Source organism: Diospyros lotus, chromosome 2, assembly GCF_014633365.1.
Source record: "Diospyros lotus cultivar Yz01 chromosome 2, ASM1463336v1, whole genome shotgun sequence".
NCBI classification, from domain to species: domain Eukaryota; kingdom Viridiplantae; phylum Streptophyta; class Magnoliopsida; order Ericales; family Ebenaceae; genus Diospyros; species Diospyros lotus.
This window is the reverse complement of record NC_068339.1, coordinates 12,299,821-12,311,950: the sequence shown is the minus strand read 5'-3', so window position 1 is coordinate 12,311,950 and position 12,130 is coordinate 12,299,821. Positions and strand designations below refer to the sequence as shown.

Below are 12,130 nucleotides of genomic sequence, written 5' to 3'. Positions count from 1 at the left end.
TTGGTAGTGATTATTTGTTGACTTGACCACATATCTGCTCTTTCATTTTGTTCTCTTCCATTTTTGGGCAGGAGGGTGCAACTTAGAGTGCTCCATACTTCTGTTGCGAGTGACAGAACCTATGGAGGATAGAATGGAGCAGGCTCGATTCAGCCCCCCTTTATCAAAGCAGCGTGTAGAATATGCATTGCAACATATTAAAGAATATTGTGCCACTTCTTTGGTTTGTCTCTTATCCTTTATGATGGCTTCTGAAGTTACTATCAAGGTTTAATGTTGGATTTTTTCTTGCAGGTTGATTTTGGATGTGGATCTGGAAGTTTACTGGAATCTTTGTTAGATTATCCAACTTCTCTGGAGAAAATTATTGGGGTTGATATTTCACAGAAGGGTCTTGCTCGAGCAGCAAAGGTTGAACATTTATATATTGCCACTTCATTGGGGTGGATATACATCTTCTTGAATTAGTTCTTGATTGCTTTAATTAGTTGTCAAATTTTTCCTTTTTTTCTTTTTTCATCTATGAGAAGTGAGAACTGAAGAAAAAATTTAGTACTCTCGTTAATGATATCCGTGAATTTAATTTGAGGCTTGTAAAACATTGGTTTTACCTCCTCAGTCATGACTTTGGTATAAGCCAAGCTTTTTTTTTTTTTAAATTTTGCTTGGGACATAGGATAGGTGAAGAAGCTGTTATTTGGTAACATGAATTTATGGTGTAAATCTGTTAGGGAATTAATGACCTGGTGATTATAGTTATAAAGTGGTGTTGTGACAAGGCTTGGAAGACAACATGAAAGGAAAGCCCTATATTCAGACAATTGCTAGATTTTCCAAAGATATATTGGTTGATCATTAAAACTGGGCAGAAATGTGTATTACATTTATCATACCCAAGTTGTTCCTAAGAAGTTTTGCAACAACAACATATAGAAGCCTTAATCCCGTTGTGGCATTCACTACATGAATTCTAGTTTGCTAATTATTCTTTTTATGGCCTTATCTTCTATAAGGCCCTATCTTCTATAGGACCCTTATAACTCATATGGTACCTAAGATTCTTTCCCCAAGTTTTTCTCAGTCTTCTTTACCTCTTTTGCTAAAGACTTCTTCCATTCCATCCACTCTCTTCACCAGAACCGCTATTAGTCTTCTTCTCATATGACTAAACCATCTTATTTGTAACTTATGCATCTTATCTTCAATAGAAGTCACTCTAACCTTATTATGAATAATTTCATTTTTAATTTTATGTTTTTTTGTATGGTCATGCATATTGTAACATCCTCAGTTCTGTTCCGCTCATATTTTACACATTTTTGTGCTTTACTACCTCACATTTTGTGCCATATAAAATACTTTCTTTTAGCTTCCATAGAATCTTATTATCACATAAAAATGCTGGATAAACTTTTTCATTTTAACCATCCTGCCTCAATTCTATGGATAACGTCCTCATTAATCACCCTATCTTTTTGGATGATCGATCCATACTTGTTTGATCTGGTAAGTGCTACACTGGTTGTGGCTACCTAACTTAACCCTCCTCCTTTGTTCAACTTGGGATCGGTTGTAAATAGGAATCCAAAAGGGGTGTGTTTACTTCCAAAGGGCGTCCCTAATGCATGAAGCTCTTTGCTTTGCAAGGGTCATATTTGTATGCAACCTTCCTCCCTTCCCCGCCCTTCTTTTTGCAAAGAGATAATTTTATAACTTGAACCCATGACCTTCTCGTCACAAGGAAATAACCTTACCATTGCTATCAAATCCCTCATATGCAATTGTAAGAAATTTAGGAAGCACTTTAGTCCTCTTAATAGTTCATTGCCACTCCTTGGACTCATGAACCAAAAATGCCCTCCATTTTACTATCTCCTTCATGCGCTGCCAGATAATCCATACCTCAACAATGACCTTGTTAGGATTAAAGTCCTAATCCTAAATGATAGAAGAGAAATAATCAAAGCAAGCATGAAGAACACATGAGATTTAGAGGTTCACTCTCAATGTGAGAGCTACGTTCACTGTTGTCGTTGCAAGTTTTTCACTATAATTAAATTGGAGATTACAAGAACACACACCAATGCTCTCTAATAACCACCCTAATATAAGCAAAATTAGGGCAACGAAAATACATGTGAAAACCCAAAATTGCCCTTATTATAAAATTGCATATAAAAATTTTGCCAAGGTCGATCCGTGTACTGACTCTGCGTAGGGATAATATGTGTCAAGGTGATAATTAGGCTCCACACACTAACAGACCTTTATAAAAACATCCTACCTTTCTCTTCACACCTTGGTTCTGTGCAGATTAAGCCCATCCTGGGTTCCTCTCTAGAACCACCAAACCATTTTGATCATGTATCTCCTTGTCTTGAATCCACTGTCAAGATTTGCCTCTTCCTTCACCAGGTCCTTGTCCTCTAAATCACAATCTAGGGCAATAATTTAAGAGAAGAGCTCAAATAGGCTCTTACAGTTGAAACCTCTAAGAAGCCTGTTTGCATAAGACATCATGGTTTGCTCAGTCCCAACTTGGGGCCCAAACTTGCATAATAAATCTTCAGTTATTCTGCCCCACTAGCCTATTAGCTTTACCCGATTCCTGCCCAAATTAACAAATAGTAAGTTTGTTGCTCCTAAAGACAGGATTTGCCCCTTTAGACCTAGTGAATCTTGGCCCCCATGTGAATTAATTCTATGCATTTAATTATCTGTCTAATCTATCACCTAATCAAAATTTAAATTCTCCTCAAAAGCATTGAAGTCTGTCTAGTCATCTGCCCAACTTTTACATGTCTCTCTGTTCCGAACCAAATAGAAGGCAGCATGGAGCTACTGTAACCACCTGAAGGTTATGGATAAACGGTAGCTTTTACTAAGCCTCTCAATGGCCACACCAACACAAACCTTTTGTCACAATTTTTTTTTTCTGCACCTTTGCATTTTAACAGCCTTCTTGCATTATGTACTCATCTGTGAACATATACTTCCATCTTCATCAACTCACCTACTTAAGTTCATACAACACATATGCATATCATTCTGTGATTCCATTCCATTTGATAGGAAACTTGTCCTCAAGGATGGGAATTGGACAACCATTCCATACTGGAAGTCCCACCAATTTTCCATATGCACCATCCTGAATCACTAAAGGAAGAAACCTGCCTCAGTTCCATACTCAAGAGTGTTGCATAACCAATTTGAAATTATGTCACATTCTGAATTAAGTATATTCCCATAAGAATGAGATAGTTAAGTTTATAAATCTTGCAACATACTCTTTTGGCTATTGCTGAGCAAAGGAAAGTTTTGTGTTGCCAGAATAATCAGAATGACTATAGTTTGCACCACGTCAAAGCTCAGAAATTGATTGGTCTGAAGCAGAGTGTGAACTGGGATTTGTAATTCTTCTTTTGATATGTGTATAGTGTTGCTGATCTCATCTTCTGTTGTCAGTTCTCTTTAAGTAAAATCAAATTTTACTTTTCGCATCTATCTTAGCCACCTGTTTATCTTGTCATTGTCATTTCCTTTAAGCAAAAACTATTGTTGCTTTCTAGGCCTATGTCTTGCTTTGTTACTTTTGTTTCCATATCTTTTTCTTATCTTCCATTCTTACATGCTTGTGACAAATAGGTGGCAATATGCTGGGAGGTCTTTTAGAGTGATAATAGAACACAATTGTCTTGAAATTACAAAATTGTTGACATCTATGCTGCAAAAGTTCCTTTCTCTTTGAGATTACTAAATCCAGTGGCTTACCTGGTAGTTGTCTTGAACATTTTTCCACATGGTCTGGCATTTCCCTTGAGCCCACTATGAAATCAATATAAAATTCTCCAGGATGTCCTCTTTTATGGTTGCTAATTCCACAAATTTTGATATAGTTTGTGGAATTGTTTGTTGTAACTTTGTTAGCTCTCCAACTTGATCTTCAAAACACAATGGTCCAAATTGATGTCATGGTACAAGTACTTAGAAGGAGAATGTACCGTGCAAGTGGCATGGCCTTCTCGTGCAAGCAGTTAGAGAGTTGGGTACTTAATTCTAGAAGGGGTAACAATGTAAATAATGCTCCCCTTTGGCAGGAGCATTTGGTTGTGGGATCCTCTATATAAAGGACCCGATTACATGTAATGAGGCATGCTGAAAATTGAATTCAAATTCATTCTAATTTCTCTCTCTCTCTCTCTCATTTCTATTCGTCCTTCTTCAATCGTCTGGAATTCTTCACAAATTCTCGAGAATTGCTGTCATATCTCTCAAGATCTGACAATTTGGTATCAGAGCAAGGCCTCGGGCCAAGGAAATTCAGTAGGTGCAACGATGGCGGAAGGGACTCGAATGAAGAATCTGGAGTTGTAGGTGCAACAATTCCACTCGACAGTTACTGATCTACAAGCCTGAGTGGAATTGTTGGATATTGGATCCAATCGCAACCATGAAGCTATCATGGCGATGGATGAGAAGATGGGCACCTCTCTAGGGGGCTTGGAGAGAAGATTGGATGGGATCAGAGATGAAGTTGGAGCTCAGATCATGGATCATTTGCAGAATTTTATGGTAATGTTCACACACCAAAATTAGGTAAGTCTTATCACCTGATTTCCCCCCGAGAGATAGGATAGAATCGGTTTTGACTGGTCATGGCATGAGGAATGGGAATGTCGGGCCCTCTAAAATTGAGGTTGCCCTGAGGAGAGAATAGGACACTGAAGTGGATCAAAGGCGGGAAGGATTGGTTACATTCAATCAATCGGGATTCCCTATACCTAAATTAGAGATTCCCCTGTTTGATGGAAGTAATCTTAGATGGTGGGTGAGGAGATGTGAGTGAATGGTTGGTTGGTATAACGTGCTAGATGGACATAGAGTAGCATTGGCAGCCACGTACCTTAATGATGCGGGTGATGCTTGGTATCAAGGATGGTCGCAAACTAAGGGAGAGTGTCCATGGGAGGAGTTTGTTGACAAATTGTGTGAGAGGTTTGGAGATAGAAATAGGAAGGATGTGGTGGAAGAATTCAATAAACTAGGGCAAGAAGCAGGGGTATAGGCTTACCAAGCCTAGTTTAAGGAGTTAAGGTCGATAATGGTCAACCTGAACCCCCACCTCTCTGAAACCTATTTTGTCTCTAGCTTCATGAGCGGGTTAAATGAGGAATCCAGGCCTATGGTCAAAATGCTTCACCGGGAATTGGTGGTGCAAGCAATTGAGAATGCTAGGCTGCAGGAAATTATGATAGAAGCTATCATGAAGAAGCAAAGACAGTAGGGTAAGGGAGCTAATATGGGGCTTGCAGTACAGATGGTGAAGGGGTATGGTAAGGAAATGGTGAGGATAAACTCGGGGCAGAGAGGGATGTCAGTGGTTGCACCTGGTAATCATTCAGTAGGTTAGAGCGGGAAATTAATAGAGCAAAGAAGGCAAGCCAGGCTGTGATTTAAGTGTGGTGATCGGTATTATCCAGGGCACCAATGCAAAAGGCAATTACTCCCGTTGGAAGGAGAAGATGGAATGATGGACGAAGAAGAGGAAATAAAAGAAGCAGAGGAGTTAGAAGGGGACGATAACAGAGAGATTTCATTATATGCTCTCAAGGGGTTAATCAATAATAAGATCATCAAGGTGGAAGGGAAGGTGTAGGAGGGCAATTTGATGATTTTAATTGATTGTGGGAGCACCCACAGTTTATTGGATGAGAGCACTGCTAAGAAACTCCATTGTAGGTTTACAGGGACCCAACCCTTAACAGTGACTATTACCAATGACAACAAAGTGCTAAGCAAGTCAGGTTGCACAGGGTTTTGTTGGGAAATGTAGGGAGAGTTGTTTGAGACTAATATGAGACTACTTAAACTAGGGGGTTGTGACGTGGTGTTGGGGGTGGATTGGATGAAACAAGTTAGCCCTATCAGTTTTGATTTTAACATAATGGAAGTAACCTTTGAGAAGGAAGGGAAGGAGATGACCCTCATGGGCAGCAAGGAGATGGGGTCTTGCAAGATGATTATAGGTAGGAAGCTCTAGAAGTTATTCAAGCACAAGTGGGCTCAAGTAGCTCAACTGTTTTCTATCCAAGCAATGGAGGAGACAGAGGAAGAAAGTGGGCTAGGAGGGGAGCTTCAGTTGACCATATTCACTCCAGAGCAAAGCCAATGGGAGGTACATCACTTGAATTGTCTTAATATGCTCTTGGCTGAATATGAGGACCTGTTTGTCGAGCCTCACTCCCTACCACCCAAAGGAATCTTGGACCACTCAATCAACCTTAAACCTAACTTAGAACCAATTAATGTCAGATCCTACAGATATCCCCCTCACCAGAAGAATGAAATTGAAAGAATGGTTAAGGAAATGCTTCAACAATCCTTAATCAGACCTAGCCAAAGTCCCTACGCATCCGCTGTCCTTCTTGTTAAGAAAAAAGATGGTTCATAGCACTTTTGCGTTGACTACCGTCAACTTAACGCCTTGACCATAAAGGACAAGTTCCCATCCCTATAATCGAAGACTTGCTTGATGAATTGAAAAATGCTACCGTTTTCTCCAAACTAGACTTACGTTCAGGGTATCATTCAGTGAACTAAAACGCGGCCTAGGCGGCGCCAAGGTGCTAGGCGGCCGTTGGTCGCCCTGATTATGGCCAAATCGGCCACCTTAGGTGCCAGCCCGGCTAATCGATACCGGGCGGCGCCTAGGCGGCCAAGGCGGACGCCTAGTCGCGTGAACCGCCTGGCCAATTATGGCCTAATCGGCTACGTGAATGGATTAGTATAAATTTATTAGGGTTTTGTTTCCCCTTACCCGTTACCCCTTCTCTCGCGCACGCATCACCACCTACAATCTATTGCAAAGTCGCCGTCGTCGTCGCCTCTCTCGTGCTCGCATGCTGCCACCGTCTCTTGCAGTTGCAGAGTTGCCGTCGTCGCTGTCTCGTGCTCGCACACCGTCGCCTCTCTCGTGCTTGCTCGCACATCTTCCTCACTCACCCTGCGCCTCCTTTGGTAAGCAGTAAGCAGTAAGCAGCAACAGCGTTGTTGCTGCTTGCTGTTGCCTCTCTCGTGCTTGCACGCCGCCACCATCTCTTGCGTTGCTGGTTCTCGATCTTCTTCCTCCGCCGAGTGTTTTTGTTGTAGCTGCTTGCTGTTGCTACTGGTTGTAATTTGTTGCTTGTTTTTGTTACGTTGTTCTTCCTCCGCCAGTGTTAGTATTTTGTTATTGTTGTATTTTGTTATTATGTCTTTATTTGATTCTATTATTTCTAATGCCTATAAATTGTGTTTCACAAAGTCAAGAGTCTAAACTCTAAATTTAATAATCTATATTAATATTTCATAATCTTTGTTTAATTTATATGTGTATTTGGGATAATATGAATTTTAATTTAAAAAATAACAGTTTTTCTAGGCCTCGCCTAGGCGCTTGGCGCCTGACTAGCGCTTAGCGCGTTTTAGAACACTGGTATCATTAGATTTGTATGAACTCTGATGATATCCACAAGACGGCCTTTAGAACCCATCATGGCCATTATGAGTTCTTGGTGATACCATTTGGGCTCACCAATGCCCCAGCTGTAACACCCCCTCAGCTCAAATATCACAGGAAGGCATACACATAACTGCCTAAGGGGTATTAGGAAACCCCAAACAACGAAAGCTATGGATCAAACCTGCCAAGAGAGTTGAAAGGGTTTCCTAGGCTATTATAAACGCATATAAGCCTTTCTTTTAGGTGGTGTTTAAGTTTAACATTAAGTAGTACAACCATCAACTGATACAATGCTTTATTTACAACTCAAACAAGACTACACATTAAGCCACAAGATAAAAGAAAAAAAAACATTAAGCGTCCATAATTTCCTTTTCATTTGCCTCACTTGCCTCCTTAGTTCCTGACACGTCAAACATACCTAGAACGTGAAACGTTTCAGGGGCATCAACCCAAGTTAGATAATAAATATCTAAGTGAAGTGGTTCCATAAATGAAAGTAAACATGTATGTTATGCACATATGCAAAGTGAAATCCCCTTCTTGTGGAAGCCATGCCAAGGTGTTGCAATCATCTTCGCGCACGTCATGCTCACATCAAACACAAGTATGTGCCCCCATAGGGCCACCCATGACGGCCACTAGCTTGCCACAACGCCTCGTATGACGTATGTAAAGGGAAAGAATCATGCTTTCAAGAAAAAGTCATGTAAGTAAGCCACACCCAAGCACAAGTGATACAATAAATGTACAAAATGAAGCAAGGAAGTGCAGGAAAACACTCACTTTGGTTGTTAACCTTCGTTGGGTTACTGTTCACAGCATTTTGGGTCAAGTTTTAGCTGCAGTAATACAGTTTGAAGGTATAAATTCCAAGATATTTGTATACAGAAAGGTTCCAATTAATTTTAGGAGTAAAACTGGAAAATTTCAGGTGAAAAGGGTGAGGGATGCGCCCTAGCAAGGAGGGCCACGCGCTGGCTGCGGCGGCGCGCGCCGTCATTACAGCCTTGCACAACTTCCATTTTTCGGGCTTTTCTCCTTCATTTTAACTCCATTATGACCCCCGTTTTTTCCTACACGCTCCTCTCTTCCCCCTCTACTGGAATACGAAATAAAATCGAGCTTACCTTGTTTATTTTTGACTGTTATGGCTGATTCTTCGGCGGCGTTGCAGTTTCCGACAGCTTCCGCTTTTCCTCTTGTTTTCCACCGACCTTCCTCCCTTTCTCTTACCAGAATTCTACCCACTTTCTGATCTATCTATCCCCTCTTCTTTGATTCATGGTTCTTGCATCACAAGACCTATATTTATAAACTCATTTGGTGAATAACACCATGCCATGTATACCTTGACTTTTGAGCCTAATTATTACTATCCCATGTGCTTCTAATAAGATGGTGACACTTGGCTAGTCTTGGGATGTGTGCCATATCTCTGACTAACTCCCATTCCATTACTTTAACCACCTAGTTCCTAATTTTCCAAAATTACATTATGTCCACGAGGTTTTCCATGTTTGCATTTTAACCCCTTTTTCTTGGATTTCCCTCAATCACCCCCAAAAAAAGAGATCTCCTGAACCTTCCTCCTATGTTTTTGAAAATTTCACCTTTGCCCTGGCACTTTTGGGAAATTATGCTTTTACCCTCGGTTCGTAAACTGTCTTTCAAACACAAAGTTATACACAATGTGGTTTTATAAAATTTCGGGTATTACACCAGCCACTTTCCAATCACTTATGAACCAAGTCTTTGAGTCTTACCTACACCAATTTATTCTATTTTTCTTTGATGACATTTTCATATATAGTCAGTCCTTCCTATAGCACTTAAGGACTACATTCAAGGTTCTTAGGTTCAGCCAACTGAATATTAAGCATTCTAAATGTGCCTTTGGTCAGAAACAGGTGGAATACTTGGGGCATGCCATCTCAAGTGTAGGTGTGGGCACAGATTCGAGAAAGGTGGCAGTTATGGTGAATTGGCCAAGACCTGCTAACATTAAAGCATTAAGGGGCTTCCTAGGGTTGACAAGTTATTACAGGAGATTTGTGAAAAATTATGGCCTCATAAGCCGGCCTTTAACGAAGTTATTGAAGAAGGATGGATTCAAATGGGGGCCAGAGATAGAAAGAGCTTTTGGGCAGCTGAAGGAGGCCATGAGCAAGACTCCGGTGTTGGGTTTACCTGAGTTCAATACTTCATCTTAGAGACTGATGCTTGTAGTACAGGGATAGGAGTTGTGCTAATGCAAGGGAAGCCATAAGCCAGTCTCCTATGCATGTGGGGCTTAGCATATATGAGAAAGAGTTGTTAGCTGTGGTGATGGCAGTGGAAAAGAGGAGACACTATTTGGAAGGGGGGTAGTTCATCATTTGAACTGACCATGACAGTTTAAAGCTCCTACTTCAATAGAAGCTCCATACACACCTTCAAAGGGGATGGCCAAACTTATGGGTTTGGATTACACCATACAATATAGGAAAGAAGAGAAAATGTGGCTGCTGATATCCTTTCCAAGTGCTCCTAGGAAGGACATTCGGTTGCCCTTATTGTTATTACGCTGGATTGGTATCGAGAGGTCAAGGATAGTTATGAAGAAGATAGCAAAATGAAGGAGTTAAGGGAGCAGTTGATTTTGAATCCTAATAGCAAGCCCGGGTATACACTGAATCATGGGGTGATAAGATATAAAGGGAGACTGGTAATTGGAAGCAATGAGACACTGAAAAAGAAGATATTGAGTTCCCTTCATGAATCACCATTGGGAGGCCACTTGGGAATTCAGAATACCTATTACAAGGTGAAACAGATCTTTTTTTGGTCCCAACTTAAGAGGTGTGTGAATGAGTATGTGTTAGCTTGTGACACTTGCAATCACTGGAAGCATGAAACAATAGCCCCACTAGGCTTATTATAGCCCCTCGACCCCCATTGATTCCTGCATCGGCATGGGAAAGAATAAGCATGGACTTTATTGAAGGCCTATCTAAGTCTAAAGGGAAGGATTGTATTTTGGTAGTGGTGGACAGGTTCATCAAATTTGCACACTTTATTGGCTTAGCCCTTCCCTATTATGCCCAAGAAGTGGCCAAGGTTTTCTTGGACCAAGTTATGAAGCTGCATGGAATTCTCAACTCAGTATTCTCGGATAGGGACAAGATCTTCACCTGCTTATTCTGGCAGGAATTGATGAGATCCTTGGGAGTAAAGCTGAAGATGTCCCTAAACGGATGGCCAGACTGAACGGGTGAATCATTGTGTGGAAGGGTACCTAAGGTGCTTAAGTTTTTTGCATTCTAAGGGATGGCATAGATGGATTTCGCTTGCACAATGGTGGTATAACTTCAGTCACCATGCATCAATCAAGAGGTTGCCCTTTGAAGCATTGTTTGGTTACCAACCCCCACTTCTTCCGGCAGTGGGGGAACATACTACAATGGCAACTGTGGAGGCATATTTGGAGAAAAGGTAGAGAGTATTGCAACAGTTTAAAGAGGAGCTAGCTCTGGCTCAAAATCGCATGAAGCAGTATGCAAATAGAAGGAGGAGTGAAAGGGAGTTTGATGTGGGGGAGAAAGTCTATTTGAAGCTCAAGCTAGCCCATCTCAAGACCATTACTCGAGGGCAAGTAACCAAATTGAGCCCCAAGTACTATGGACCCTATCTAATTGAAGCTAAGGTGGGGAGGGTGGTGTATAAATTAGAATTACCTGAGGAGTCAAGGATTCACCCGGTCTTTCACGTCTCTTTACTCAAGAGATCAATTGGGACATAGCAGGTGGCTTCCAGCCTACCTCAATTGTCGAGAGAACTGGATGTCACAGCAGAACCCAACTCAATATTAGATAGAAGAGTTTTGTACAAACATGGAGTTCCTATCATACAAGTGCTAGTGAAGTGGTTTAACCTCTATCAAGACAACAATACTTAGGAATATTTGCCTGACTTATTGAGGCAATTTCCCTGAGCAGCCAGCCTACTCAGCATTTCTTGAGGACAAGAAACATCTCAAGCGGGGGGGAATTTGTCACGGTATAAGTACTTAGAAGGAGAATGTACCATGCAAGTGGCATGGCCTTCTTGTGCAAGCGGTTAGAGAGTTGGGTACTTAATTCTAAAAGGGGTAACAATGTAAATAACGCTTCCTTTTGGCAGGAGCATTTGGTTGCGGGATCCTCTACATAAAGGACCCGATTACATGTAATGAGGCATGCTGAAAATTGAATTCAAATTCATTCTGATTTCTCTCTCATTTCTCTCTCCCTCTCTCTCTCTCTCTCAATTCTCTCTCTCCCTCTCTCATTTCTATCTATCCTCCTTCAATCCTCTGGAATTCTTCACGAATTCTCGAGAATTGCTGTCAGATCTCTCAAGATCTGACAATTGAGTGCACAGAGCATGCATAAACTTGTCCCAGTTAATGATGTAGCTTTGTTAGCTCAACAACTTGATCTTCAAAAGACATCGGTCCAAATTGAGTACATAGTACCTTCATAGCTCTTGCCAAATCCCAGTTAATGATTCCCTATATTTTTTCATACCATTGAAACTATCATATCACTTCATTCTCCATGTGGATTGATGTTGGCCAAACCATTTGTGTTTCACTAATCTGATTAAACT

The 12,130-nt window shown here is 41.0% G+C and overlaps 1 protein-coding gene across 5 annotated transcripts in view; it reads left to right on the top strand.

Annotated features, from left to right (window-relative positions):
* Positions 1-12,130, top strand: part of LOC127794495 (small RNA 2'-O-methyltransferase) — a 51,420-nt gene that overhangs the window by 20,986 nt on the left and 18,304 nt on the right. For all 5 annotated transcript variants that reach the window (XM_052325640.1, XM_052325643.1, XM_052325641.1 and 2 more), the window contains 2 exons: positions 72-223; positions 295-411. In XM_052325640.1, coding sequence (XP_052181600.1) covers positions 72-223; positions 295-411 — 269 coding nt within the window. The remainder of the gene's footprint in view (positions 1-71; positions 224-294; positions 412-12,130) is intronic.